The 27250-nt window shown below is 59.9% G+C and overlaps 13 protein-coding genes across 13 annotated transcripts; 7 read left to right on the top strand and 6 right to left on the bottom strand.

The window, feature by feature from the left end:
- Positions 1 to 587: 587 nt before the first annotated feature.
- On the top strand, positions 588 to 5453 carry CDC25 (uncharacterized protein; the record flags this gene model as incomplete). The annotated part of the gene is made up of 5 exons (XM_060600267.1): positions 588 to 1388; positions 1419 to 1577; positions 1653 to 4093; positions 4128 to 4284; positions 4320 to 5453. The coding sequence occupies 5 exons, from the start codon at positions 588 to 590 to the stop codon at positions 5451 to 5453; spliced, it is 4692 nt and encodes a 1563-aa protein (XP_060452981.1).
- A 510-nt stretch (positions 5454 to 5963) lies between these two features.
- CcaverHIS019_0104320 (uncharacterized protein) lies at positions 5964 to 7094 on the top strand (the record flags this gene model as incomplete). The annotated part of the gene is made up of 4 exons (XM_060600256.1): positions 5964 to 5995; positions 6296 to 6727; positions 6790 to 6910; positions 6993 to 7094. 4 exons carry the CDS (start codon positions 5964 to 5966, stop codon positions 7092 to 7094), a joined length of 687 nt encoding a protein of 228 aa, XP_060452980.1.
- Positions 7095 to 7352: 258 nt separating this feature from the next.
- Positions 7353 to 8440, top strand: CcaverHIS019_0104310 (uncharacterized protein; the record flags this gene model as incomplete). Its single annotated transcript, XM_060600245.1, has 2 exons — positions 7353 to 7395; positions 7431 to 8440. The coding sequence occupies 2 exons, from the start codon at positions 7353 to 7355 to the stop codon at positions 8438 to 8440; spliced, it is 1053 nt and encodes a 350-aa protein (XP_060452979.1).
- Positions 8441 to 8534: 94 nt separating this feature from the next.
- DAD1 (uncharacterized protein) lies at positions 8535 to 9012 on the bottom strand (the record flags this gene model as incomplete). Its single annotated transcript, XM_060600234.1, has 4 exons — positions 8535 to 8579; positions 8622 to 8686; positions 8720 to 8855; positions 8953 to 9012. 4 exons carry the CDS (start codon positions 9010 to 9012, stop codon positions 8535 to 8537), a joined length of 306 nt encoding a protein of 101 aa, XP_060452978.1.
- A 310-nt stretch (positions 9013 to 9322) lies between these two features.
- VMA8 (uncharacterized protein) lies at positions 9323 to 10363 on the bottom strand (the record flags this gene model as incomplete). Its single annotated transcript, XM_060600222.1, has 4 exons — positions 9323 to 9515; positions 9659 to 9893; positions 9979 to 10301; positions 10332 to 10363. The coding sequence occupies 4 exons, from the start codon at positions 10361 to 10363 to the stop codon at positions 9323 to 9325; spliced, it is 783 nt and encodes a 260-aa protein (XP_060452977.1).
- Positions 10364 to 10505: 142 nt separating this feature from the next.
- On the top strand, positions 10506 to 12680 carry SPT8 (uncharacterized protein; the record flags this gene model as incomplete). Its single annotated transcript, XM_060600211.1, has 7 exons — positions 10506 to 10562; positions 10594 to 10622; positions 10654 to 10856; positions 10887 to 11476; positions 11508 to 12194; positions 12230 to 12545; positions 12580 to 12680. 7 exons carry the CDS (start codon positions 10506 to 10508, stop codon positions 12678 to 12680), a joined length of 1983 nt encoding a protein of 660 aa, XP_060452976.1.
- A 564-nt stretch (positions 12681 to 13244) lies between these two features.
- Positions 13245 to 14074, bottom strand: CcaverHIS019_0104270 (uncharacterized protein; the record flags this gene model as incomplete). The annotated part of the gene is made up of 3 exons (XM_060600200.1): positions 13245 to 13267; positions 13319 to 13893; positions 13968 to 14074. The coding sequence occupies 3 exons, from the start codon at positions 14072 to 14074 to the stop codon at positions 13245 to 13247; spliced, it is 705 nt and encodes a 234-aa protein (XP_060452975.1).
- Positions 14075 to 14287: 213 nt separating this feature from the next.
- On the bottom strand, positions 14288 to 15839 carry rpb3 (uncharacterized protein; the record flags this gene model as incomplete). Its single annotated transcript, XM_060600189.1, has 4 exons — positions 14288 to 14761; positions 14793 to 14972; positions 15057 to 15313; positions 15644 to 15839. The coding sequence occupies 4 exons, from the start codon at positions 15837 to 15839 to the stop codon at positions 14288 to 14290; spliced, it is 1107 nt and encodes a 368-aa protein (XP_060452974.1).
- A 197-nt stretch (positions 15840 to 16036) lies between these two features.
- Positions 16037 to 17866, bottom strand: RPC82 (uncharacterized protein; the record flags this gene model as incomplete). Its single annotated transcript, XM_060600178.1, has 5 exons — positions 16037 to 17188; positions 17223 to 17335; positions 17372 to 17462; positions 17496 to 17747; positions 17783 to 17866. 5 exons carry the CDS (start codon positions 17864 to 17866, stop codon positions 16037 to 16039), a joined length of 1692 nt encoding a protein of 563 aa, XP_060452973.1.
- Positions 17867 to 18142: 276 nt separating this feature from the next.
- On the top strand, positions 18143 to 19190 carry CcaverHIS019_0104240 (uncharacterized protein; the record flags this gene model as incomplete). Its single annotated transcript, XM_060600167.1, has 2 exons — positions 18143 to 18246; positions 18278 to 19190. 2 exons carry the CDS (start codon positions 18143 to 18145, stop codon positions 19188 to 19190), a joined length of 1017 nt encoding a protein of 338 aa, XP_060452972.1.
- Positions 19191 to 19385: 195 nt separating this feature from the next.
- Positions 19386 to 21060, bottom strand: ALG1 (uncharacterized protein; the record flags this gene model as incomplete). Its single annotated transcript, XM_060600156.1, has 6 exons — positions 19386 to 19574; positions 19607 to 20182; positions 20219 to 20381; positions 20414 to 20562; positions 20594 to 20784; positions 20817 to 21060. 6 exons carry the CDS (start codon positions 21058 to 21060, stop codon positions 19386 to 19388), a joined length of 1512 nt encoding a protein of 503 aa, XP_060452971.1.
- Positions 21061 to 21468: 408 nt separating this feature from the next.
- On the top strand, positions 21469 to 23086 carry CcaverHIS019_0104220 (uncharacterized protein; the record flags this gene model as incomplete). The annotated part of the gene is made up of 5 exons (XM_060600145.1): positions 21469 to 21602; positions 21636 to 21723; positions 21775 to 21864; positions 21900 to 22280; positions 22334 to 23086. 5 exons carry the CDS (start codon positions 21469 to 21471, stop codon positions 23084 to 23086), a joined length of 1446 nt encoding a protein of 481 aa, XP_060452970.1.
- A 1923-nt stretch (positions 23087 to 25009) lies between these two features.
- CcaverHIS019_0104210 (uncharacterized protein) lies at positions 25010 to 26686 on the top strand (the record flags this gene model as incomplete). The annotated part of the gene is made up of 1 exon (XM_060600134.1): positions 25010 to 26686. One exon carries the CDS (start codon positions 25010 to 25012, stop codon positions 26684 to 26686), a length of 1677 nt encoding a protein of 558 aa, XP_060452969.1.
- Between the last annotated feature and the right edge of the window lie 564 nt (positions 26687 to 27250).

Here is a 27250-nt window from a genome sequence, read left to right as displayed (position 1 = left end):
CCTCAACCCCTCATCCCCTCATCCCCTCATCCCCTCATCCCTTTACACTTATCCCCTCTTGTCTTCCTGGTTCAGCCTCCCAAAGCTCAAAAGCATCCCCCTCCCCCATCCCTCCCCATCCCTCCCCATCGCATCCTTGTCCTCGTCATCTCATCCATTCTCATCTGCACGTTCCCCTCTTCCACCAGATTCCCCTCCGAACCCCTCACTATCACGATCGCCCTCGACTATCCTCCCCTCCTTCCTCCCTCTCGTATCCAAATCCCTCCCCCTTTCCCCGTGCCGGCTCGCTGTCCGCAGTCTCCAAGTTGTGGGCTCAACCACACATATTCTCGTCTTGCTTGCCCCAGTTTCCTCCTGTCGCGATCGATCCTTGACCACCAACCCCACTCGATTCTTCGGCCGCCTGGGCCATCCACATCGCCATCGCACACACCCACACATCCTTGCTCACCACGACACAGGCCCACCCACATCACATCCCTCATCCAAGCGGGCCGGCGCCAGCGCACAGGAGCCTGAGCCGAGTCCTCCCCCCGCCCGCCCTCCCCTCTGTCAGCCCTTCCACCCACCTCGTCCACATTACCATGCCGACTGACTCGCGCATCTCCGCGACTTCGGTCCTATCGCCACCGTCGTCTGGCATCGACGCATTGGGGATCCTCGACTTGGGCTCATCAAATCCCGGAAGCGCCAGTGCCAGTGGGGCGTCGGGCGGGACCAACGCGCACCATCTCGCATCGCAAACCTCGTCCTCAAGCTCTGGCTCGACCTTTCACGGCGACCCACTCCGCGGTCACCCCGCCGCAGCCTACCAGTACCGCCAACCCAACCGGAACCCTTACCCTCAATCGTATCGGGGGGAATATAGCTCGACGGCAGACGCAGATCTTTCCGCAGAAGCACTAGGGTTGCCGCCGGACACCGAGATCTCCCGTATCGGCGAAGGGGAAAGCTACCGCGTGCGCGCCGTGTACGACTTTGACGCGACAGACGAGTCAGCCCTCAGCTTTCGAGCAGGCGACGTAATAGAGGTCCTCACTATGCTCCCCTCAGGATGGTGGGACGGCATGCTCGGCGCAAACCGCGGCTGGTTCCCAAGCAATTATGTCGAGGACTATTACGACGACGACGACGACAGCCGCTACGGTGATTACGTCGAGATGGCACCAGACGGCAGTATACAGATCCGCAACGGCTCCACTGTTGCGGACCTTCTCGGGGTCGACGACAGCCTCGCCACTGGCTGGGGTGGGCGCGACTGGGTTGGTTCATCAAGCTCACTCGACGACCTCCTGGCACTCGAAAGGATGGACGAGCAGAATGCTCATCACCTCCACCGTCGTCGCACCGATAGCCTCGCTAGCCGCGCAAGCCAGTCTAGTCGAGTGAGCCGGTCCTCACGTGCAAGCTACCAGAGCACGGGCCGCGTGGGGCCAGCAGCAATCACTGCGGGGGCTCGTCGCAGCGGAGATGACGATCATAGTCACGACAACCCAGACGAAACGTTGCAACAGGCATCACTTGCCCGGGGCCACCGTGACGCGTGGGTCCCGACCCTCACAGCAGACGGTCAGGTAAGTAGAGGGCCCAAAGGCAAAGAGGAGGCCATTGCGCAAGTGCGAGCTCAGGAACTGACGCCACTCTTGCAGGTCTATTACCACAACACGACCACAGGCGAAGACGTGTGGTACATCCCCGAAGGCGTGGATGAATTGGGCATGTCACGTCCAGCCAGTCAGGCAAGTAGCCAACCCCGAGACGGTCCAGGACATGGTCGTGTCCACCCCCTCAACCTCGATTCCCGAGACCTTCGCGGCCATTCTTCCTACGACCCCGCTGCCCGTTTGGCCGCTGCAGCACTGTCCTCGGCCGACGACTTTCGTGTACCCGCGACGCGCCAAGCACCTCTCCCTTATCCCTGGCTCGCTCGGCTCACCGACGACGGCCGCAGTTGGTACTATATCAACCAGGTTACGGGCGAGATGAGTCACGAGCCCCCACCTCAGACACCAACCACTGCGGCGACCACAGAGAGTGGGCAGGATGGGACGGCCTCGCCGCGCCGGCCAAGCGTCAGCACCGTCGCGTCCACAACCTTGTCTGTCGCGCGCCCACCACGACGCTCGTCGCTGCGCCACTCGCAGCTCGACTTGGAGAACCGGATACACTCTGCGCTTGCGGCCCTCTATCACACCCCACCGCAGTCGATGCTCAACGCCCACATAGACAAGCTAAGGAACAGCATCAACAACCTATACGAGGCCGCAATGACGGGCGCCGACGTGCAGACGGAAAAGGACGAGGCATTGCAAGCGCATGTTGGAATGCAGCAGGCGTTGGCAAAGGACTTTACGGCGTGCGTCGCCCTCAATGAGTGCGAGCGCTTTGTCGTGGACGCAACACGAGACCTCTTCCTCGCTCTCGGCTACGTTGGGCCCTCAGTCCCGTCACCTCGAGGGCAAGATTCGGGGATCGCGGACGACCCACCACGCCCACAATGGTGTACCGACATGTCTCTGATTGGCGTCCTTGGATTAATCGCGAGCACGGTGCGCGTCGCCACCGAGGGCAGTCGCGACAGTGCCACCTCGCGCATACCGTGGGACAACGTCATGCGTGCCGCAGCCAAGATGCGCGCGACGTTGGAAGCTTTCCCGGCTATCGTACATATGGACCAGGCCGAACGCGAATCGACTGTGGGACGACAGCTGGTGGCGTGGTTTGGTGCGGAGCACGTTGGAGACTTCATGTCGGGTCGTTTCGGCTTCGGCGCGCCAACCGATATTCTGCTTCGAGCCTTGGACCAGGCAGCCGTTGTGGAAGTGCAAAAGCTCAAGGCCGAGGTGGACGCCGCATTGCGAGCGGCAACGGCGCAGACGGGCGGCGCCGTGTTCGACCTGATCCGGTCATCGTCATATTTCCGTGACGCGGTCGCGCGCATCGACGTTGCGATTGTCATCGACCTCGACGGCGACAAGGACAACACCAACGAGGCACAGCAACCCGAGGACGCGCGACATTACACTGAGCTCGTGTCACGCGCGCGCTCGTCGCTGCGGGACCTGGACGACGCGTGCATGTCGCTCGACACTGCTGCGGCTGACGTCTTCCTCAATATTGATGAACCCGGGTCTCTGTCATCCCGCGAGCTGGTCGGGCAGGGCGTCAGCACTGTGTTCCGCACACTCTCTGCGCTCCTCGTTGTGGCGCAGCAGCAGGCAGCGACGGTCGAGCAGGGAGTTGTCAAGGGGTCGATAGGTGGCCGCTCACCAGCAAAGACGCTCGCTGCCACCCACACACACACCCGCGGGCCGTCGGTGACGTCGATGGAGTCGCCGTCGCACACCCGCGTACAGCCTCAGCACCAACGAAACGCATCGGGCGGATCGACCGAGAGCCGGGCCACGCGCGCCACGGGTGGGTCAGCAGAGCAGGAGTTCCTCGACAGCGACGACCGCCGCTCAATCACTGACAAGGCGAGCAAGAGGCTGTCTCGGCAGTCGCAACCGTCGGCGTCGGCTTCGCAATCGAGCTTAGTCAAGCCGCACGGGCCGTCGTCAAGCAAGACGTCGCTCGGCGAGCAGCCAGACTCCGAGGCGGGAAGCATGCGCGGCTCGAACCGTTCGTCGATCCTCAAGGCCGTGCCATCCTTCTTGCGCGCCGGCCGCTCCGACTCGGTCAGCCAGGGCAAACCGTCCAAGAAGTACCCGCGAATCAAGGAGGACCGCTCGTCGATGATACTCACGTCGCCGCCGCCTGCGCCCATGAGCGTACCGCCAGCCGCCGCCATGCGCGCCGCACCACCATGGTACCTCTCGTCCGACTACCCACCAGGTGACATCGTGTTCGACGAGGAGAAGGGCACCGTCAAAGCAGGCACGATTCGCGCCCTTATCGAGCGTCTTACACCACACACCAGCTCCGACACGGCGTTTTTCCAGGCATTCCTGCTCACGTACCGCTCGTTCGTGTCGACTGACGACCTCGTGGAATTGCTTCTCGAGCGCTACCACGTCGAACCGCCCCCCGACCTCACTGAGGAGCAGATGAAGGAGTGGAGGATGAGAAAACAAACGCCGATTAGGCTACGGTAGGTCAAGCACGCTGTAACGAACTGACGTCAGTGTCGCCAACACTCTCAAAACGTGGCTCGAGCATCATTACATCGAGGAGCAGGACCGTAAGGCACTCGACGTCGTTGAGGACTTTGCGACGACGACGCTCATGGCGAACGGGAGCGAGTTGTTATCCAAGCAGCTTCTTCAACTCGTCGACCGAAGGGTGGGTTGCTTTAATGTCAGCAATGCTAACTTCAGCGACGTGGGGAGGCGACTGCCAAGAGCCGTATTGTCATGGGCGGACCAGTGCCTCAGCCTCCAATCCAGCCTCGCATCGTGCCGGGCAAGCCGCTGACGTTGCTCGACATCCAGCCGCTCGAGCTCGCTCGGCAGCTGACCATCCTCGAGTCTGGCCATTTCGTGAAAATCAGACCACCAGAGTTCCTCAACAAGACGTGGCAGAAGGACGACTCGGACATGACGGCGCCAAATCTCAGCAAGGCAATCAGCTCTTCGAATGCGCTCTCGCTCCTCATCCAGAAGATCATCCTACAGACCAAGGATGTCAAGCAACGCGCTGCCATGATCAAGCATCTTGTGCGCACCTGCGTCGAGTGCAAGGACCTGAACAACTTTTCGTCCATGTCCGCGGTGTGTGCAGGCCTCGTGGCCAGCTCGGTCCAACGTCTGCGCAAGTCTTGGGAGCCCCAGAGCGACAAGACAATGCGGGACTTCGCAATGCTCGAGGAGCTGATGAGCTCGACGCGCAACTTCCAGAAGCACAAGGAGATGCTCAAGACGATCAACCCACCGTGCGTACCCTTCCTGGGCTTCTACCTCTCCATGCTCGTGTTCATCGAGGACGGAAACCGGGACTTTGTCCCTCCGCCCGTTCTCGACGCGAATGGGAATGTCATACGCACGGCAGGTATGGGGAGGACGACGAGCATGACATCTGCAATGACGCGGGCTGGATCCACATCATCAGGACTGGATGGCGCGTTCGGGCGCAGCGGCAGCATTGCGCCGAGCATGACGAGCATCTCGACGACGGCGTCGAACGGCGTAGCTCCAAGCAGCAGCAGCACGCTGGTTGCGTCAACAAGCAGCGCGACGAGCAACGGCGGCGAGAAAGACAAGCCGATGCTGATCAACTTCTTCAAGCGCGGACTTACGGCTGAGATCCTCCGTGAGATTCAGCAGTACCAGGCGCAGCCGTACAACCTGGCGCTGTGCAAGCCCGTCATGGACTTCATCGAGGAGCAGATTGCCGGCGTGACAGAGAGCGTCGACGAACTGTACGAGATCTCCCTCGTGACCGAACCCAAGGAACGGTCCCAGGTGCTCGCGGACGAGCGCGCGATGACCGCCCTTGGCATGGGGAGGATATAGGTGGTCTGCGCCGAATGCACGGCCAATACATGTCCATGGCCGGTCGCTGCTGCAAGGGCCGACATCGACGCCGGGGGCGAGGCCGAACCCGTTGCGCCTACGCACGTGCACGACTGGCTGGAGCCAGCGCAGTCACGCGCGTCGTTGTGCATGTCATGATTCTTGTGGGGTAGGGGTCTGTTGTAGTGTCGCACGATGCATGTGTTCCACTAGGGCACTAGGGCAGGGGAGAACGGATGTGCAGTTGGAACAATGGAATAATAGAACAAGGGAGCGACGTCAGCGCTGGCTGTTCCTTAAAATCACTGTTGACAGAGGTGGAGGGAGGGCCGAGGGTGGACCGAGGGCGGAACTAAAAGTCGGAGTGACCCATTGCCCCGCACACAAGCTGATGGTCCCCAGCCAGCATCCCAACCTACTTGCCTCGGTCACCTCCCCCCCCTCTCCCCACTTCAATCCCCTCGCCCACTACCCATCACCCCATCGCCCATGCAACGCCGATAACCCGTCATGGTCCAGTTTTACCGCAAGACTCATACCTAGTGAGTTAGTATGGGCGCTCGCCTCCCGCGCTAGAGGCGTCGTCGCAGTCTTGGACCCCAGCGATGTAACCTCCGCGCCATCCCGCTCTTCTCCGCCGTCCTCTGGCTCCACCGCCATCCCCGAGCCATCGCCTCCTAAGTCCGCGTCGTTAGCCCCGGCTCAGCAGGTGCCCAAGTGCTTTCCCAACCCCATCCTGGCGCCTTCCTCCACCTTGTCTCCTCTACCTAGCCTGCCTCTCGTCAGCTACCCTGCGTCCCCCTCCCTTCCCTCCACACCTCAGCGCCTTTAGCTAACACCAGTCCCGAACCTCCCCCAACACCCCTCCTCGCCTTCTTCCTGCGTTATCCAAACCCGTTCGCACGGCACGTCCTATCAGTCGACGTCCTCGAACGAACAGTAGACCCGAGCACGGGGCGCATCAAGACTGTCCGCCTAATCCTCAAGCGCGGGATTGTACCCCAATGGGCGTCCAAGTTCCTCCCCGTCGCCAAGGCCTCTGGCGGACGAGGCCTCGACGCCTGGGTGCTGGAAGAGAGCGTCGTCGACCCACCCGGATGGGGGAAAGATCCGGAGGAAGCCTTGGCAGCTGGACCGCCCACACACCATGTGGGCAGCGAGATGCTGGCGTCGTACAGGGAGCAGCCGCGCTTGCGGGTGTGGCAAGCGAATCTGAGCTTCAAAAAGTTCATGCATGTCATCGAAGGGGGTGAGCTGTGTGCTGGCCCCGATGGGTGAGTCATTGTGGGGAGAGGAGAGGGCAGAAGACAAGAGAGAGAAGGAAGGCTGACCCGAGATCAACAATGCATCACACTACCGCTGAGGTGCGGTCGCAGTTCGGCGGATCGTGGTCCCAGATTCTGCGGGACAAGATTGAGTCCTATGGCATTGGCAAGTTTGAAGGCAACACTGAACATGTGAGTAGCTGGCGAGACTGCCGAGGAGGCTCCGATGTGGATGATGACGGAGATGTAGAAAGAGAGGAGAAGCTTACACCAGTCGCGTAAGGGCATGTCTCTCATCCTCGGCCTACTTCGCCGGCGTGAGATGGCCAACGGATCAATCGACACGTCCAAGCTCAAGCCCGAGGACGCACCATAAGCCCATGCCCCAACCGGCCTCACTACACACCCAACGCATTCTCTCGCTACTGCATCCCGCTCTCACGCAATACAATATAGGATCACCGTTCACTATGTATGCATCTATGTCCCCTCTGTGGAGCAGCCGCGCGGACCAGTGTGCCGGCGTGCAGGCGTGTGGCCAGGCGAATGTCACGTGACGCGGTCGTCTTGTCCCCACCACTTGGCGCGTGTCTCGTCATCCAACTTTGGGTGTTTCTCTGCAACTCCACCCACCATGCCCGAATACCACAAATACAACATCTTTGGCAACGAGATCAGTACGGTTTTCTTGTCTTGAGCCTCGCTAACCCAGCCCTCGAGGTGCCGATGTCGACCTTCCTCCTGGCCTTCGTCGGCGCCCTCACGCTCGTGACCTATGCGTCGTCGCTCGGCCGCTTCCTCTTCTCGATTGCGGCGGGCTCCGGTGTGCCGCTCACGAGCTTCAAGGCAGCCAAGGGGACGACGTACGCGATCGTGACGGGCTGTACTTCGGGTATTGGGCTGGAGTTTGCCCGCCAGCTCGCGGCCGACGGCTTTGGCTTGATCCTAGTCGGCCGCCGCCAGAGCGCGCTTGACGACCTGGCGCGCGAACTCGAGTCGGCGCACAAGATTCGCGCCCTGTCGGTCGTCGCCGATGCCGCTGATCCCGCCGACCTGCATGCCGCCGTGAAGCGCATTGCCGACATTGCGCGTACAGTCGACACTGGGATACTTATCAACAACGTCGGCGCGAGCCACGAGATGCCCGTCGCGTTCCACGAGACCGACCCCACCGAAATCGACAACATTGTCCAGACCAATATCTCATGGACGCTGCAGCTCACCCGCGCCATTATGCCCCTTCTCGTGGCCCGCTCCACACCAGGTACCGCTCCCAAGTCGCTCGTCATGACTATCGGCTCCCTCAGTGGTCGTATCCCTTCTCCGCTCCTCGCCGCGTACTCGTGCACAAAGGGCGGCCTCAAGACTTGGAACACTGCGCTGGCCGCCGAGGTTCAGAGCAAGGGCGTCGTTTGTACCATGGTCTTCCCGGCTTTTGTTGTTTCCAACATGTCCAAGATTCGCAAGGCGTCGCTCACGGTCCCCACGCCAGAGAAGTTTGTCAAGTCGACCCTTGGGTCTATTGGGGCTGCCCGCGGCGCTCAGGGGCGCATGTACGAGAGTACGCCTTACCCAGCGCACGCGGCCATGGATTATGTCGTCGGTATCGGAGGTAACGTTACCGAGAACATTGCGGTCGGCGTCATCCACTCGATGCACAAGGACATCCGCAAGCGCGCCCTCAAGAAGAAGCAGCGCGAGCTCGCAGCCAAAAAGGAGTAACACCGTGGCGCAACGCATGGCAACACTCGTTTCTATAGAAATGCATGCCTAATCTCACAGTAGTATACATGTGCGTGGGGGGGGGTATGGTTCGTTATGCTTTGTTCGGGGGTTGGTGTGAAGAGGGGAAAGACATGATCTGTCGTCAGCTGTGGCTTCGGAATGGATGGGCTGAACACACCATCTCGCGCCCGCGCCAAACGTCGTCCCTCCTGTTCCGGGGACACCCTGGTCCTTCAGGTCGTTCTGTAGTCAGTTAGGGGTCGATATGAAGCGGACCCACCTTATGTCCCGTGACGTCGGCAACAAACTTGCCCCACAGGTCGGCGACTGTGCTAAACTCTCTCCCGACGCCGTACGCCTCCTCCATCTTGCGGTTGTACGCGTTGGTCGTGGAGATGAGGTCTTCCATGCCCTGATGTCAGTGTCGCTCAAGGAGAAGGAAGGAGGAGTGAGGAAGGGAGTAGGGAGCACACGACTGGAATGGGTAACTCTATTCGTCCCATACCCACCGTCGCGATCTCTTTCAAGAGACGATCCTTTTCCTTCTCAAAGAAGGACTCTTCTGCCATGATGTGGTGTGATGATGTGATGTGATGTGATGACGAGGTGAAGATCGAACAGGCGATGCTCGTTGTTGACATCTTTACTAACGGCGGCTCGAATAGGCCGACCATCAAGGCATTAGGACCGGGAGTGGGCAACCTAATACGGCCATTATGGTGTAATACAAACTGTCAGCGATGACGCACAGCCATGTCACCCCGCTCTACTCTTCTGTCACCAGCCACCAGCCACCAAGCCAGCTTGACTGATGCTTGTTCGCTGCTCGCCGTAAATTGTACGCCCATCTCACAGCACACACACTAATAACATAAACGTCTAGAAAATGACATCGTCGTCCTTGTCGGCGTCGAGCATGTCCGCACCACCCGCCAAGCCGCCCCCAATCCCGTCGTCCTTGTTCACCTCGGACTCGGCGACCTGCGCATTCTTCTCCGCCCGCTCGGCGTCGGCCTGGGCCGCGTCACGCTTCTTCTTGCCCTGCACCTTCTTGAGACGGAAGAACTCCTCGCTGCTGTTAGCGGTGTGCGTAATGTCACTCAGTCCCTTTCCCCATCCTTCCTACCCCTCCCCCCTCCCCCTCCCCCTCCCCCTCCCCCTTCCCCTTCCCAACCCATGCCCAGCTGGCATTCTCCTCGTTGCATGCTCACTCACCGATCCATTTCGTCCAGCTCCGAGTTGATGTACTTGATCGTGTTCTCGAGGCGCGGGATGACGACGTGCTCGATCGCATTTACACGGCGGTTGGTCGCGCGGATGACCTCGTCGAGGATCGTAAACGCCGTCTGCAACGATGCGAGCTCGACAAGGGTACCGACCGCCTTGACATATGTGTCTCGACTGCGCTGAATCTGCTGGCCACCACGCGACAGACCCGTGAGATTGAAGTCTGGTGTTAGCCCTCCCCCGTCCTGTCAAGGCCGTCACGGACCCTCCGCACACGACTGAGCTCCCGCTGTCGAGAATAAACTCACCGCTGCCCTCCTTGCGCACACCCTCGAACGCGGGCAGCACAACACCCGACACGTTCTCCTGCTTGGCCTTGACAGTGTATGTCGCCTTGCGCACACTCTCCTGGACCTGGTACCCGATGTCGCCGGCGGTGTAGGTAACCTCGGCGAGGGAGAAGGAAGCGAGCTGGAGCACGCGGCCCATGGAACGCTTGGCCTCGTCGACCTTCTTAAGGATCTGGCGGAAACGGGTGGTGAGCGCGTCACGCTTCTTGGCGAGGAGAGAGTGGCCGGTCTGGGCACCCTTGAGCCGACCCTTGGTGAGGGTCAGGTTCATGCGCGTGGGACTGGGTTAGCTTTTTAGCGGGGATGCGTACAAGATGGCCTCGCGGGGGCCGGTGCCGGACATGGTGGATGGAGTGATGCGATGGAGTGACGTTGATGGTGTGTGGGTTCAGTTAGTGTCCTGGGAGGGTGGGGAGGGTGGAGGTAGTATAACGGGGATATTTGGATCCGCACCATTATCCATTATCCATCGCCATCCATCATCAATGCGTAGCGACGACGAGGAAGACGACCACTTTGAGGACGAGGATGAAGATGAGGATGTGCGTGCATTGCAGGGTGAGCTGACGGCAGGAGGAGATGCGTGAGGATACCGGCAACCAGTGAGTGTGGATGTGGTTCTTGTTGACCCAGATTCGACGACGACCAGGAAATGGACGAAGACGAGGACGATGCCGAAGGAGAGGAAGGCGATGATGGGGAGGAAGATGATGATGAAGAGGAAGAAGACGAGGAGGAAGAAGACGATGAGGATGAGGATGAGGATGATGACGACGACGGAGCTGGAGAAGAAGAGGACCAGACACGCCCCACGACCACAGCACCAACAGCTGAGCGTGAGTTCCACCCTGGCACCGCTGATGTAGCATCCGCCCAGCAGTCAAAGGAGGCGACGCCTCGCTCCGAGACCCGTCAGCCAACACCACCTCAACAGTCCCGGCGCTCGCTCTTCGTTCCGTCCCAGCCATGGCCGCCATCAAACCTCACCATCGAGACTGTTGTCGGCATTCCCCTCCCGACAGCCGTGCACTCAATAGCAGCCTCCACGTGTTTATCCTACCTCCTCACGGGTGGTCAGGATGGGCATGTGCGGGCATACGACTTCTGGGCATCGGTCAACGGCGGTCAGGTCATGACCGCGCAACAGCGCAGCATTGTCGGACTAGGCGAAAGTGTTCACAAGGCCGGTGTGGGGCGCGGATGGTGGTCTTGCGAGGTGGAAGATGGAACGCCACCTACGAAACGCATCGAGCCCGTGTACTCGCTCGCGTGCGAGGGCGACGCACTGTGGGCACTGGCCGGGAGCCAGAGCGGGCCGATCAACCTCTACTCATTGCGACATAAGCCAGGACACCTCGTCCACTCGCTCAAGGGACATACGAACGTCGTTAGCGCGCTCCAATTGCTTCCGGGCGACCGTGGGGTACTTTCGGGCTCGTGGGACGGCGGGGTCAAGGTGTGTGTTCTTGGGAGCTCGCTAACAGCAGGAATGGGACCTCAACTCGGGGCAAGTTGTGCGCTCTTACCCCACCCACGGCGCCCAGATCAGTTCCCTCTCCCTCCGGCCCATAACGCAGGACACTGACAAGGTGCCCGAGAAGGTCGGCACTAACGGTGACGCGCTCCCACACGTGAGTGTCAACGTCGGGCCTGGGTTCTTCAAGGCGGATCGCGAGCCGGATGGCGATGCGGTGATGGCGGAAGAGAAGCCGGAGGTCAAGGAGGAGAAGGAGCCGGACGGCCAGGAAAACCGGAACATGCCTGCGGTGGCCGAGTCGGAGAAGGCTGCGGCATGCGAGGACGACGACGCCGACAGCTTATTCGACGACGACGCCGACGCCGATGCCGAAGACGAGAGCAAGCCCGCCACCCCGGCGTTGCAGGCACTCGGTCTTGCGCTGCCGGGTGCCAACCCTCCGAGCGCGAGTGCGAGTGTTACGCCTGCGCCTGCGCTCGCACCCATAGTGCCAAGTGTGCCACGGCCAAGGCCCAACCTCGTGTCAGGCGCGGCGGCGAGCATACCCCTCCTCTCACCGGCAGTGTACAAGGAGATGTCGAACGACATCATCCTCGCTTCGAGCATGGACGGACAAGTGACGTTGTTTGATCGGCGGGAGGGTGGGCCCGTCGGGCGCCTGATCCCCGGCGACCGCGCACCTCCGTGGTGCATGAGCGTGAGCATCTCCTACCAGACGGGCACTGACAACAGGCTGTCTGGCTCGGCGACGGGAACCAAGTGCTCGCTGGACGCCGAAATGGTACAATCGACATCTGGGATGTGCGCAAGACCTCGTCCACTTGCACGAGCGTGCTCCGCACCCTGCGCACGCCGTCCGACTCGGGTCCCGTGTCATGCATCGTCGCATTCCCAGACGGGAAACACGTTGCGACCGCGAGCACGGACAACATCCGGCTATGGAACACAGTCGAGTACTACGAGCCCGAGGAACCGGCGAAGAAGAAGAGCTCGCGGCCACCGTTCCGCATCATTGCCGGCCATCATGGTGGGACGGTCTCGAGCATGAGTGGGTGTTCCAAGGAGGTTGAAGCTGACCGCAGTCGTGGACCCAACGTCGCGCTTCCTCATCACGGCGAGCGGCGACCGCGGATGGCAGGGCGAGAGCACACGTGTCGTACTCTTACATGAGGTCAAGTGGTAGAGTTTAGAGGATACTGTCTTTCCATTGTTCTATTGTCCTGCCTGTACTCGCGTCGTCTTCCAACTGTAACTGCCTCACACGTCCGGTCCTATGATAACCATCGTGATGTTCCCTGGCCTCAGTATCTGTAGTCAACTTGGGCGTGACCGGTTAATAGCTGACACACGAACACTGGAGGACGTTGCGAAACAAATGTAGCGCGCTATCGGTCACTCGCGTTCAGAAAGCTTGCGCTCAGTGTGTAGTGTGAGATGTGAGTGAAAGTGAGTAAGAGAAGAGACTGATGAAGATGAGGAAGGGGTCTTCGATCATCACACTGAGCGCTGATTCTCATATCCGATCCACAGCTTCGTTCTGTCAGATCGACAGATGCATTGACACGACGCGAGACATTGCAGACCTGTCGTGTCAGCTCGCTAAGTATGCCGAGTCCGAGGTGGTTGCTGCTAAGATGCCAACATCGGACACGCCAGTGCTGTGGCTTGATAGTAGCGAGCAGCGCTTGCCGTATCCAGCAGCGTGGGTGGAAATACTGAGGGAATGCATGGAAGGTGTGTGGATGATCTACTCCCCTCGCGGCCGATACTCTGTCCGTCAGCGCAACCCCCTCCCCCCCCCTCCCCCCCCCCAAGACATACTCTTAACGACCTTGATATATTCTTCAAACCTCTCTTGCACCGGGTAAGGCCGGCCTCCCCAAGCCCTCCCCAGCGCCCAGAGGTACTCCTGCGGTATACGGCGAACGAACTCGAACGGCATCCGCGCTGGGTCCAAGGTATCGCGGTCCTCCTTGACCGCCTCGAGAGATGAATCGACCTCGTGCCGCTCATAATGTCCGTCGCTCTTACCCCGATCCGCAAAACGGAGGGCGGCGCTGACGAGGTCAGGCTCGTCGGTCGCACAGCCTGCGAGGAGGGCTGCGGCGGGATGGATGAGGGCGGGGAGGGCCTTGTCGAGTACGAGGATGGCGGTGCGGCGGGGAACCGGACAGTCGTACTTGTCCAGGAAGCGGAGGATGGCCGTGAGTTCGTCCGCCTGAGAGAGGGTTGTGTTAGAGGAGGAAGAGGAAGGGGAGGGGGAGGGTGGGATGAGTTTCAGGTGTACGATCAAGTCTAGGAAGGAGCGGATGGTCGAGGCTGACTCGATTTGAAGGTCGTCAAACTCGAGAGAGAGCGGTCCAGAGGAGATAGCGTGCGCTTGTCGGAAGACGCCGCTGGTATTAGCTTGGAAAATGCCCAGAAGCTAGGGCAGGAGAGCACTTGTCTTGGATTGCTGACGAATGCTCACCTCGCCGCGAAGAGATAGTACGACGCGACCTTGAAGCGCACTCCGTCCGCGCTGACAAGTGTCGCGTCTCCGCTGGTCCAGGTGACGTCGTCTAGAATGGTCGACATGGTTGATTTCAAGGAGAGGAGTAGAAGATGTAGAAGAGAGATCAACAATGAATACTGATGAGTGAGGTGGAGGTGGAGGTGGAGGCGGAGGTGATGGAGGTTGGTGGAGGCTCAACGGTGACTAACACGTCCCCTTCGCGAGCTGCAAGGATACACTGCTGCATGCACTTGTCTACTGCTAGACAGATCAATAGGCCACCGACTTACGGGCGCTCACCGCCTCAGCGGGCTCATGCCCGTGCCCCACCCTCCGCCGCCGCCACCACCGCCACCCCACTGGTCACCACCACCGTATCCCCCGTACTCGTATCCGTCACCGCCATTGATGTGTGGCTCAACCATGTCGGCCTCGTCCTCCTCTGCGTCCGCGCCCGTCTCCTCCTGCACGCTCTGGATGATTTGCGCGAGGTTGTCGATCATGATGTCGCAGGCCTGCTCAAACACGCTCGTGACGGGGATCGAGCCCACGCTCTCCACATCGTAGTAGTACGTGCCGGGTACGGCGTTGTAGTCGAACGGCTCGGTTGACTCTGGCGCGGTCTCGAATACGTGGTTCGAGCTCAGCGGCCACTCAGCCTCGGCATCCGTCTCGAACCAGTAGTCGGTATGCCTCAGCTTGTTGTACGGGTCGTACTCAAAGCCAATGGCCGACACTGGCTGCCACTTGGCGTGGTGCTTCGAGATGCCCTGGGATCAGCTCATTCAATCGATTACCCACCTTGTACGCCTTGCAGATGACCTCAATCTCCTGCCCGACGCCAAGACGCGCAATCTGCACTGGCGTCGCCGTCGGGTCACCCTTGCCGACGGGCTGCCCCAAGTCCGGGTCGCGGTTGGCGGTGATATCACGCTCCTCGTCTCCGATCTCTGGTGGCGGGCCATACGGATTTTGTTGAGGCTGGTGTAAGTTGTAAGTTTCGACTCATCATCAATTGATAGTCCAAACCAAAACAAAGGCTACGCGCAGCCCAAACCAACTCACAGTGTTTGGACTCGGGATAATCTCGAGCATGTCGCTCGTGATGGCCATGAAGTTCCCCCGAGCCAAGTTGGCAGCAGATACTTTGAGCCGCAGCGTTACCATGCAGTAGTAACACCCCTCGTCACAGTCGCAGTCGCGGGTGTAGCGCAGGCCCTTGCCTGCACCGCGCGAGATGAGCGGAATGAGGCCGAGGCGGTGCGCCAACATCTCATCCGGGATGGGGCAAGTGTTCTGCATGAACGCGACCTGGTCGATGCCTGAGATTAGCAAGCGGTCAAGTGGTGCGAAGGAAGAAGCGAGCGGTGCGGGGTTGGGTGGCGAGTATGGGATGACCAAGCCGCGCGAGAGACATGGATCCGTCTCTTGCTCAGTCTTCTCCTCAACATCTCACTCGTAACCCCAGTACGGCGGCCATCCAAAACCCTGCTGATGATCTTTCGGCCACGGCAAGGCGTCCGCGTTCAACAAAGACAGACACGCAATCGCGATACACCCTCATCCATTCCTTCTCGACTCGCGCATCCGCATCCTGGCCCACCGGGCCATCGCGCACGAGGCGCATATCCTCTCTCACCACACCGACTCACAGATCGTTGGGACATCTGCCATCATTGTCCTCCTCAGACTGTTTGCGTACGCCATGTCGACGCCCGAGAGGTGGAACACCACTTCGTCACGGTTCAGGCTGCGCACGAGGACGCGCGGCTGATTCGTCACACCTGCTGGAATGGTGATGCCCGCATCGCCGTTGCCATTTGGGGCTGCGCTGCCGTACCCGTTCATGATGGATGGGTGGTGGGTAATGTTGAAGTCGTCAACGTCGAGTTAGTTCTTTGTCAATGAATGTGCCTGATTTTGAATCACGTGGCTTTGGGCCCCGAAGTTTGGCTCAAATAATGTTTTGTTTGGCTCGAGCACTGCGTCCTAAGTGTACAACTAACTCATGCATCGCCATCTTAATGCTACCTGCTACGCTGCTGTTACCTCGTCGGAATACCGCCAGGGAGGTCACGCAGCATCATCACCACATGGTCTGTCCGTGCCTCAGCAAGCGAAAGCATCGTGAGAGCGTTCTGGAGGTCGGCGTAGTCGGCCTGGTCCTTGGCGCTGAGGTACAGGTGGGGGTCCATCCCCCGGACGTCTGGCCGGTCGATCTTGGCCAAAAGAGCAGCACGCTTCTCCCACTCCTTCTGCCGGCGCTGCACAATGTTCGCACTCGTCTTGTATACCCCTGACAGAAGGAAACCGTACGCCTTGCGCAGGTCGATACCCCATAGATGGAAGTCGGCGCCGGGGAACTGGCTACGGCCCTTGGCCGCGGTCTTTGGCACCTCCTGGATGTCGATGAGGGACAGCTTCTGCAGCTCCGAGAGGATGTGACGCGCTTCACGCAAAGGAATCATCGCACAGTCGCGCACCATCGTTTCACTCGCGTAGTGCGCGCGCGCCACGACAGCGAGCACACGAGCGGCCTTGTCGTCGATGCGTTCCCGCACCAGCTCAGTCAACAAGCTCGCTTTTAGGGACGTGCAGATCGCCTCGACTTCAACCCAGTACGACGGGTTCGAGTGGTCGCTGTGTGAGAGGTAACGCGTCGACGTGTTGTCAGACGCAAGGTCATCGCCGCTCATGACAGAGAGGTATAGCCGCACAATATCGGGAATGTTCTTGGACCCACTGCCGGCCATGCCAGCCATCAGAAGCTTGTGCTTGGACGTGGGCAAGTTCGAGACAATGTTATTGACGCCGACCGCCTTCTCCGTGCGAATCTCCTTTGTCAAGTGCTGCTCGTCCAACGACGCCACGAGGGCCGCACGCAGCACCTCGCCCGCCGCCTCATTCCACCGGTCGGCTGCCGCCTTGATGAGCATCTCGTTGCGGATGAGGACGTTGTACTTGTCATAGTTGACGCGGAGTGGCACATCCTCGATCACGTCCCACATGTCGTCCTCGGGCTGGTTACGTTCGCGCTCCTTCTTTTTGCCTTTCACCTCCTTGAGAGCCTTCGCGGGGTCCCTGTACCCCTTGCGCTCGTCGTCGATCTCCGAAGAGGCCTGTTGCCTCATCTCGGCGAGCGCACCTGCCGTATGTAGCTTCGTCCCTGTTGCCGCGGACTTGTCGAGCCATTTGGCCTGTAGTGAGCGACGTCAAGCAAGTGCGACTCACGCGGTACCTCCTGTCGATCTGATCTGATCGCAGGATTAGGAGCTCGGCAGACGACGGTTCCAGGTAGCCTCGTCGCAGTAGTTGCACCACAATCTTCCTGAGCACCAATGCACCTGGGGTCAGTTGAGGTCTACCTACATTTAACTCACGCTTCTTGTCCGCATCCGCTCCGCACGCGTGCACGACCTGCACGAACGACATCTTGCCGTAGACAAGCAACTGGCGCACGACCATCAGGGCCTGAATATCAGCTGGCTCAGCATGACCACTTACATCTTCGCCAAAGTTCGACTCGGTGAGCGCGAGAATGCGTCCCCACCGCAGACGCAACAAACACTCGGCCGTGTCGAACTCATACTGCTCCTCCTCGGGCACGCTGCGCCGGCTCCCACCCGTGGACCCAACCAAACTGTGCTGGATGAGTATCAAGAGAGAAGCATTTGCGGTTGGGCGAGGAAGAGCGGCGAGGCGGGCAATCGTCTCCGCATTCGACCGACCACGGTTGAGCAACGTCGAGGCTACGCGCTGGAATTAGCGTGTCCGGGAGGCAGGGTACTCACACAAACAACATCACCAAAGGCGCCGCGGACAATGTGCTCGCAGAGGCGCACAGCCTCCTTGCTATTCGAGTTGGCGCCGTCCATGCGCGCGCGCGTTGAGGGGTGAGGGGTGAGGGGTGGATGGTGACAAGCCAATAACTGAGGACGGAGACCAACAAACCTCAAAATTCCACTCGAGGTGGCAAATGACGGAGTGCGGGGTCGGTATTAGAATCGGTTTGATTCCGCTAATGAAATGTCTAATGATCACGTGTGTTCCCTTCACCACATGTGGACTGTTATCTAGCCTAGAAGCGATAAACCTGTCAGTAGTCAAGAGTCTTCTGTTAACACTCGTCCATCATCCAATCGTCATCCACAATGTCCCTCCCGCCTCTCAACCCCGAAAAGTCGGCCTCGGGCATCATCGTCGACCCGCGAACACTGGAGCGGGTCATTCCCGCTTCACGTCGCAAGGACGGATCGTAAGCCATCCTCACAACCAGGCTAATCCAGCGTGCGCAAGGAGCAGAAGATCCGTGACGGCTACGTCCCGCAGGAGGACGTTGGGGCGTTCCGCGGTCGGCGACAGATGGAAGCGGATGCGCGCGGCACCTTTGTCCCCGGTGCCAATGGGCGCGCTGGCGCCAGGGGAGCCAAGGAGAACCCCTTCAAGGCTGACCCGGCGAGCAAGAGCAAGGCCGCGGTCAAGAACGAGAAGCGTCATACGAAGCGCGCAGAGCTGCGCTCGGGAAGGAACTGGGACAGCGAGGACAGCGAGGACGACGCTGAGGCGACACGCAGAGCAATAGAGGCGCTGAGTGTCAAGGACCAGCCCGAGGCATTTCCCCCTCTCGCCTCGTCCCCGAAGAAGGAGCTCTCCACATCTCCCAGCAAGCCGCTCTCTGCGAACGCATCGGCGTGGAAGCCCGTCCCGGCCGCTGCAACGACGTCCGCGTGGAAGCCTGTTCCGGCTGCGTCTACCGTGCCCGCCCCTGCGGACCCTAACGCGAGAATGAGTGCGCCTGTTCCTGCGCGTGCACCCAATCCTAGGCGACAGGCATCATCCATCTTTGCGATGCAGAGCCCTAACAGAAAGCCGCAGAAGCCACACCCGATCCAGGGGGGCCGTATTGGGCCGTGCGGTCTCGCGCACCCGCCGCCGCTCGAGCCGACGCCTGCCCGGCCCCCGCGCCGCCAGGCAGCTTCCATGTCCGTCGCTGATCGGGAGAGCAGCTGGCGCCGTAACGCTGCTGAGCCTCCAAGGCGGCAGCCGAGCGCTACTGAGCCGCGCGTTCGCCAGCCTGTGCGCATGCGGGAAGGAACCGGTGGCCCGCTTGCCGACAGGGTGCGCAGCCTCCTCATGCAGAACGCTTCTCCCGATCGCCCACGGCGCGCGACCCCAAGCACGCCGGGCGAGTCCAAGTAATCATGTCCGAGTCTCCTAGTATCGCGCGAGCCTCCTACGCACATGCCTCTCATCTCCCGATCGCCGCGGCCCATGGGCCCATGGGCCGCTAATGTGTTGTTCGCAGTTTTACATCGCCCTTAAGCCCCGCTGTTGTTGATAGCTATGCAAATGCTGCATCCAATGTATGCCTACACGATGTCTCTATGTCGCACCTTACCAACGCTTAAAGTCAAGGACGCCGCGGCGCATAACTGCGTCCCAGTTCTCGTCCCAAGTCGACCACTCCTCCTCGACGCCGGGCCGGGTAACCCGGCGCATGGGCGTGGAGACACCAGCTCTTTGGGTAAAGTACTGGTCCAAGGCCTCGAGCTTGGGTGCATGTGGGAAGCCGTCGAGTGTATCCTGTAGTCAGCTGATGTCATATCAAGACGCACAATGAGCTGGTCCGCGAGCTCGGTGCTCGTGTTGAATATCCGCCCATTGATGCCGTCCTTGACCAGCTCATCAACGCACGCGAAACCGCGTGCAAGAACCGGCACGCCACACCCAAACATGTCGACGACCTTCATTGGCAGATCCCGCCCAGACGACGACTGGTGCATCGAGATGCCCAGGTCCCCGCAACCCAATAACAGCGGGTAGTCACGCGCGCTGACGAACATGCAGCGCACGACAACGTCAGGCCACTTGCCTGAGTTTTCTCTCTCCGCCACCTGCTTCACGAAGGGTTTCCGCAGCGGACCTCGCCCAGTGATGATCAACATCACCCGAGGCAGGCTCTTTCCCTCTGGTGACGACTTGCGCGTTTGGTACATGTCGAGCGCCTCGAGGAGGAGCCCAAAGTCCTCATCCGCTGTCCATGACGTCGACGAAACCATAAACACTGGCCTGTCCTCACGCAGCTTGACGCCTGAGGGCGTGAGCTCCGTGAACGACGTGTTTCGGATGTTGGGGCTGTGGAGCCACTCGGGCGCCGGTGGTGTGATGGTGGGAGCGATGCGGCGGAAGAGCTTCGGTCAGTTGGCCGTGCCTCGATTTGAGCTCACATTCAGCTGCGTGATCATCTCGGTGCGACGGAACTGGGATGGCGGGCGGTCGTGGAGAACCGCCGTGCGCCCCTCGAGATGCCATTCCCGCGTAAGATACTCCTCCAGGGCGCGAGTGACGAAGAGATGGCAGTACGCGCGCTTGCCAAACTTGCGCTCGAAGCTGTGATTTAGCCGGGCACCCACGGAACCTACGCCTTGGCCCATTTGACGATGCGGGAGTCTGATCCGAGACGCAGTGCGAGGATAGAATATCCCGTGTTGTGCCAGTCAATGATGAGCTTGGACCGGGTAGTCTCGGAGATGATTTGGGAGAGGAGAAGTGTGGGGATGGCCGGAGGGTTCTGGGTGAGCTAAGAATCTGGGCGCACGTACCTGCACGAGGAAGATCTGGGTATTGCAAGGGATCGCAAAGACGCAGAGGTACACGACCGATACGATCTGGTAGAGGATCCGGATAGGCGCCCGGACGATCCAAGGGAGCTTCATGACCAGCTTGGGCGGGTTCCAGAGATGGAGGAAGTGGACGCGTGGTGTCTCTAAGAGCGATGGAATTGGAGCCGTGTCTGGGGTCAGTCTAGCTGGCGAAGACACTCACCGCCATAGCCGACCATGTACGTGTCCCAGCCGGCCTTGGCTAAGCTCTCTGCGTGGTACATCATTCGTGGGGAGCGGCCGATATCGCCAAGGACAAGGACGGTGGCTGTCTTGTGTTTCCAAGGCCTCTTTTCGACTTGGCGAGCGTAAAGGGCCATGCAGCCTAGTGGGATGGAGGCGAGGCCTCCAAAGACGGCGAGTACGAGCCATGAGTTTGAGCAGAGGCCATTTTCCAAGTAAGCCATTGTGTTTGAGAAGGAGTGGTTGAGGAAGATGAAGTTTGGATGAAGAATGATAAAGAGTCGAGTGAATAGAGGTGGCCGGCCACTCGACCGCTTGACCGTGTTACCTGTAATCATAATCATAATCATAATCATACTCATAGTTCGACGTCATTCACAAGACAGACATTAGCCCTGAATCCTAATCTATACTATACTAATTTTATAGTATCCCCTCCTTTAACCATCGTCACATCTGGTTACCCACCTGGGCCCTGGCCCCTGGCGCGCAGTCACACAGTCAGGTTATACGCCAATTCCGCCAAAGGTGAGAATGAGATGATGCTGTGTCGACATCATCATTCATCCCAACAACCATTCCACAAACACTCTAACTCTCACTCTTCCTCACACCCATCATCAACATCAACCATGGCCCCTTCAGGCCTCCTCTCCGCAGAGGATAAGGCAAAGGTCAAAAAGGCTATACCCACCTCCAGCTCCTCCAACAAGATCATCACCGCTGCTGTCGCCCGAGTATACTATGCAAAGCCCGACTCGTCGACGTGAGAACGCTCTAGTCGCCACGCTAACACCAGATGGAACTATGGCGGGGCAACAGGTGCGCTAGCGTTCGTCGCCGACAAGGCCAAGGGTGGACTGTGGTTCCGTATCGTCGACCTCTCCGTGAGCATGCACCCTGGAACCTGCAACCCGGAACCCTGCACCTAACAACAGTCGGGCCGCGGTGTCGTCTGGGAACACGAGTTGCCCAACGAGATCGAGTACAACGCCGACAAGCCGTTCTTTCACACCTGGGCGTCTGGGGTATTCCTCAAACTGAGGCTCGCGCTGACGCACAGGACGCCATGATCGCTTTCGTCTTCCCTTCGGAGCCAGAGGCCCACGAGTTCTACAAAAAGGTCGCGAACCGGGCCAAGTACGCCCACAAGGTCAACCGCAGAGACGAAGGCAGCGGCGGCGGCAGCGAGAAGAAGTCGTTCGCGCAGCGCATCAAGGGCCGCCTCGACAAAAGTATCATCTCCGGTCCAAAGGACGGGTCGTTCAAGCATGTTGCGCACATGGGCTTCGACTCTGAGAAGGGATTCACGTCCTCGGGTGTTGACCCAAGCTGGCAGATTCTACTTGAGCAGCTCACGATGCGCGGTGTTTCTGAGGCCGACATCAAAAACAACGAGAACTTCATCAAAGACTTCGTTGAGAGCCAGGGTGGTATCGACAATGTGAGTGGCAAGCTGCGCTTCATTTGAGAGTTTCGCCGTGAGCTAACTTCCAGGCGCTGGCGATGACGGCCGCTCAACCCATCCCCGAACAGCCCAAGCCGAAGAGAGGACCGCCCCCTCCTCCAACGTCTCGACGCAAGCCAGCGCCTGCTGCTCCTCCTCCCCGTGCGCCACCAAGCGAGCCGTCAGCACCAACGCCTCCTCCTCCTCCTCGGGCCCCACCCGCCCGCCCCGCTCCCGTCCGCACTCCCTCTCCGCCGCCCCCGCCACCACCTCCGGCGCGGCATGCCCCGCCCGTCGCTGCTCCTCCCCCTCCTCCCCCTCCTCCTCCTCCTCCTCCACCACCACCACCACCCCCTCCTGGGCGCTCCACACCCACCGCTCCTCCTCCGCCCCCACCCCCTCCTCCCGGACGCACCGCTCCCATCGCCCCACCTCCCCCTCCACCTCCTCCTCCTGGCCGCTCCGGCCCGCCCCCACCGCCACCTCCCCCGCCTGCAGCGGCAGCGACCGCCGCACCACCCCTTCCGAAGGCCGAAGGTGGGCGGTCCGCACTCCTCGCCGCGATCCAAGGTCAGGGCGTGCACAAGCTCAAGAAGGTCGACGACTCGGAGAAGCACATCTCTCCCATGGCTGCAGGTGGTGCCGCTGTGGCCGGCGCCGCAGGCGGCGCGGCTGTCGCTGCTGCCGCTTCGCCACCGGAGGGTGGCGGCCTCGCTTCGTCGCTGGCCGCCGCCCTGGCGCAGCGTAAGCAGGACCTCGGAGACTCGGACGAGGAGGACGAGTCGGACAGCGATTGGGACTAGGTTTTGTATCAAGAAGCAGATGTGGAGGTGTCGTTTGGATTTGGGTATGGGTTAACTGTTAATGTGCAAATGTGTTGTCGTAGTAATTCTGACGATCTGACGACAGATGTTCCGACGCTCACCTACCTTGACCTTTATTCGTTTCTCTAACCTTGACTGCTTTACATTGATACATTCCACACCATCAGCCTACTCCTTCATCCTTGACTGGCTTGCGTCAACTTTCTGACTTTTATTCACACTCTGAGCCTCTCTGCGGTGTCACCAAGCCCTTCCCTCCCATCACTTTGTCCTCCACCCAAACCACCTTCCTCGCTACCCTCATCAGGTTTCTTCCCTCGCCAAGATATCAACAAGACCGACACTGGGCCCTATATCCGCGACCTCCCGACGTGGGATGACAGCGACTTGGCGCTCATCACGCCTGACGGCGTCCGCTTCCGCCCCGATGAACGCTACATTCGAGCAGCCAGGTTAATTGTCTGACTAGCAGCGACGTGTTCAAAGACCGTGTCAACGAGTCTCAGGAAGTGCGTGTAGTCACGCTGCTCGATCCGGAGCTCGAAGACAGCGAGGTCGTGTCCCCATGCTGTGGGAAGCGGAAGTCAGGAGAGAGCCGACGTTGCATCCAGAGCAGCTGAACAAACAAAGAAGGAGAGGTCGGCGCGAAGGACACCGCTTTCATTGAAGTGGATGAGGTCTAGCCTCGTAAACTAGCTCGCACTTGAGGCAAGCGACCAATCTGTTCCATTGGAATCGGCGTGGCCATTGCCGAAGCACAAGCCTCACCCTCTCATCGATCATTACTCGTTCAGTTCTCTTACTCTCTGCAGCCCTCCAGTACGTCTTCACCTAAATGTTGCGAGCTTACGCGCAGACGCCTTCCAGGGCCTAGCTCTGCTGTGTGCTTCTCAACCATCGTGGTTCAGTCGTTTCTCGTTTGCCTAGGGCTGGTGATAAATATCCAATGACATGGCACTCGACTAGCCACAGCCGTCAACCATCCCGCCCAAGAACCGAGTTGGTGTGGCTTCCCAAATCTTGCTGACCCACCCAGCGTCTGTTCAATATCTGAAATGTAAATGTGTCAAACGATGACCAACTCGGAAGTCACTCATTGGACCATTCCCCTTCCCCCAGCTAAACCCCCATCGCCCTTCTTCTGTACTTATGCTACAGTATCTTTATCGTGTCTCCCGATTCCGTCTAATATGTTGGTTGAGCATGTACCCGTATACTTCAGTCATGCTCCCAAAACTTGAGGGCGCCAACACATTGTCTGCGCTGACGCTGATTCGGCGCCGACGGTCAGCAAGGAACGTGCGGAACAGAACACACATCAAAATGTCACGTACACGTACATGCCCACGAACGCCTCTCCATCCATTTTCTCATCTCTCTCACCATGTCTACATCCAATCCAAGCAATAGCGCTCAGTCCAACCCAAACAATGGCATCCGTGACGATGAGACGTAGCCCAAAGGCAACTTTGTCCTCGCCTGGGTTGACGGTGTTCGCTTCCGCATCGCTGCCTGTCACCTCCTCGCGCCGGCAAGGCGAGTAACAAGCGCTGCAGGGAGGTGGGCCCACAGCACAATTTTTCGTCTCATGATCGATGATCGAGGCAGGCAGTGGACAGTGCGAGGTCTGTCTCGTCGACCATGATGCAAGCATATGCAAGACTCTTATGCCTACTTCTGATCTCATGGGGCCCCCAAATGGCTGCCCACATTTAGTCACCTTTGCGAGCGCTCACCTTGTCGCACGCCATCGATCAGTCTCTTTCGGCCAAGTCCGAACACCCGAAGCAGACCAGGATCCTCCGACGACGAGATAACGCACGCAATGGCTTGGCAATGTACAAAGTCGCCTCGCTCTGACTCTTGACATCTTGCACTCTCTCCGTCTCTCTTCCAAAAGCCATGTCGCCCGCGCCAGTCATCTACACGTCGGAACACCGAGTACCGTCGCTTCCGCGCTTGGGCCTCTTTGAGTACCTCTTTCCCGCCGAGCCGGTGTTCGACAGCTCACTGCCGGCGTTCATCGACGGGATTGACGGGCGGCAAATCACGCGCGCTGGGCTCGAAGACGAGGCACTCCGCCTTGCGTCGGGGCTGCGCGCCATCGGGCTCAAGCGCGGCGACAGGGCGTGCATCTGGGGCTTGAACTCGTTGGAATGGGTGCGCGCAGCGTACGGTTGCCTCGCCGCCGGCATTGTGGTGACACCTGCCAACTTTGCGTACGAACCGAGCGAGCTCGCACACCAGCTCAACAACTCGGGCAGCAAGCTCATCTTCATTGCCCCCGATCTCGTAGACAAGTTCAACCGCACGCGTCCGCTGCTGCAGCGTGCCTTCCCCGACACGCATGTCGTGCTCCTCGCTACTGAACAGGACAAACCCGTGCCTGCACGCTACAAGGTCGTCACGGAGCTGTACAGGGGCCGGGCCAAGGTTGAGAAGTTCACTGGCGCGCAGACGGACGCAACGACATGGATGTGCTACTCCTCTGGCACGACGGGGTTGCCCAAGGGCGTCGAGACGACTCACTGGAACCTCACGAGTCAGTTGCAGGCGTGCAACATTGCGTGCGAGCCCCTCGGGCCTGGTGACAAGATGATCGCCTACCTCCCATTCAGTCATATCTACGGCACGACGAACTCGCTCTTCCAGCCACTGTCTGTTGGCGCGGCGGCCGTCGTCCTCCCGCGCTTCGAGGAGACGAACGCGCTCCGCGCGATCGAAAAGTACCGCGTCAAGCATGGCCTCATCGTCCCTCCTATCGTGATCACGCTGTACAACTCGCCCAACCTCGACAAGTACGACCTGACGTGCTTGCGCAGCGTGTGCTCGGCAGCTGCACCCCTCGGACCGGACCTCATCGCCGCCTTCCAGAAGCGCCTGCCTTCCGTCAAAGTGACGCAGTGTTACGGTCTCTCTGAGACGTCGCCGCTCATCACCGCGCTGACGCGCGACGAGGTAGAGCGCGCGCCGCCAGCCTCCATCGGCCGCCTCCTTCCCACCTTTGAGGCGCGCATCGTCGACTCGGACGGGCAAGACGTGCCCGACGGCGAGCGAGGCGAGCTCTGGGTCCGCTCACCCTCGGTCATGAAGGGATACCACCGCAACCCAGTCGCAACTACCGGCACCATGGAGGGCGACTACTTCAAGACCGGCGATGTCGTCGTCCGCTCACCAGACGGATACTTCCGCGTAGTGGACCGTGTCAAGGAGCTCATCAAGTACAAGGGCTTCCAGGTGCCGCCGGCCGAGCTCGAGGCGCTCCTCCTCACGCACCCGCGTATCGCAGACGCCGCCGTCGTGGGCGTGTACGACGCTTCGCAGGCGAGCGAGTTGCCTACCGCTTATGTCACCGTCCGCGACAGGGAGAACCTGGACCCCGCGGCGTTCGACCGTGATATTCAGGAGTGGGTTGCTGCGCGCGTCGCGAGACACAAGCGCCTCGGAGGCGGCGTGTTCGTTATCGACGAGATTCCTAAGAGTGCAGCTGGCAAGCTCCTCCGCCGGCGGCTGCGCGACCGTGCACAGGCCGATCGCGATGCGCGGAAGGGCGTGGCCGGAAGCAAGGCCAAGCTGTAAGAGGCGAAGCGCAGCCCAGTCATCTGCCTGAGGGATGATGAGGAGGTGCTGCCTGGCGAGTGTGAGCATCAGGGGGTCACCAGCGAGGGCATGTGAGGAAGAACGGCACGCGTAAGTCATAGAATTTCGGGCAGAGAGGATAGAGGGTTTTATCAATGTTGTCTTCCTTCCTTACCTTCTCCTGATGGCTCCATCACTCATCTTCTCACATCATTACTCAATGTCAAACAACATCAGGAGGTACTCCTCCGCCGATCCGAACCCAACAGAGTCGCCGACCACACGACGTGGAATACAGGCGACTAGACGTTGGTATCGTCCGACTCTGTACACTGACTCTGTGATGACTGTGATGACTTGCACCATTCAATCGCCTGCACGATTCCGATGAGGATGATGACCTGATATTCGACTTATACCGCGAGGAGCACACAATTTCTGAGGAGCTCGACCGCTCGGCAACCCCGACTCCATTCATAGAGGTAGTGATGGACCTGGCGGGACGACCTGGCGATGACGACATGGCGGGACGACACGATCGGGGACGCTTTTGACGAGAGCTCA

This window comes from Cutaneotrichosporon cavernicola, assembly GCF_030864355.1.
Source record: "Cutaneotrichosporon cavernicola HIS019 DNA, chromosome: 1".
NCBI lineage: Eukaryota > Fungi > Basidiomycota > Tremellomycetes > Trichosporonales > Trichosporonaceae > Cutaneotrichosporon > Cutaneotrichosporon cavernicola.
Note: the sequence above shows the minus strand (reverse complement) of the source record. Positions and strands in the feature narration are given on the sequence as shown.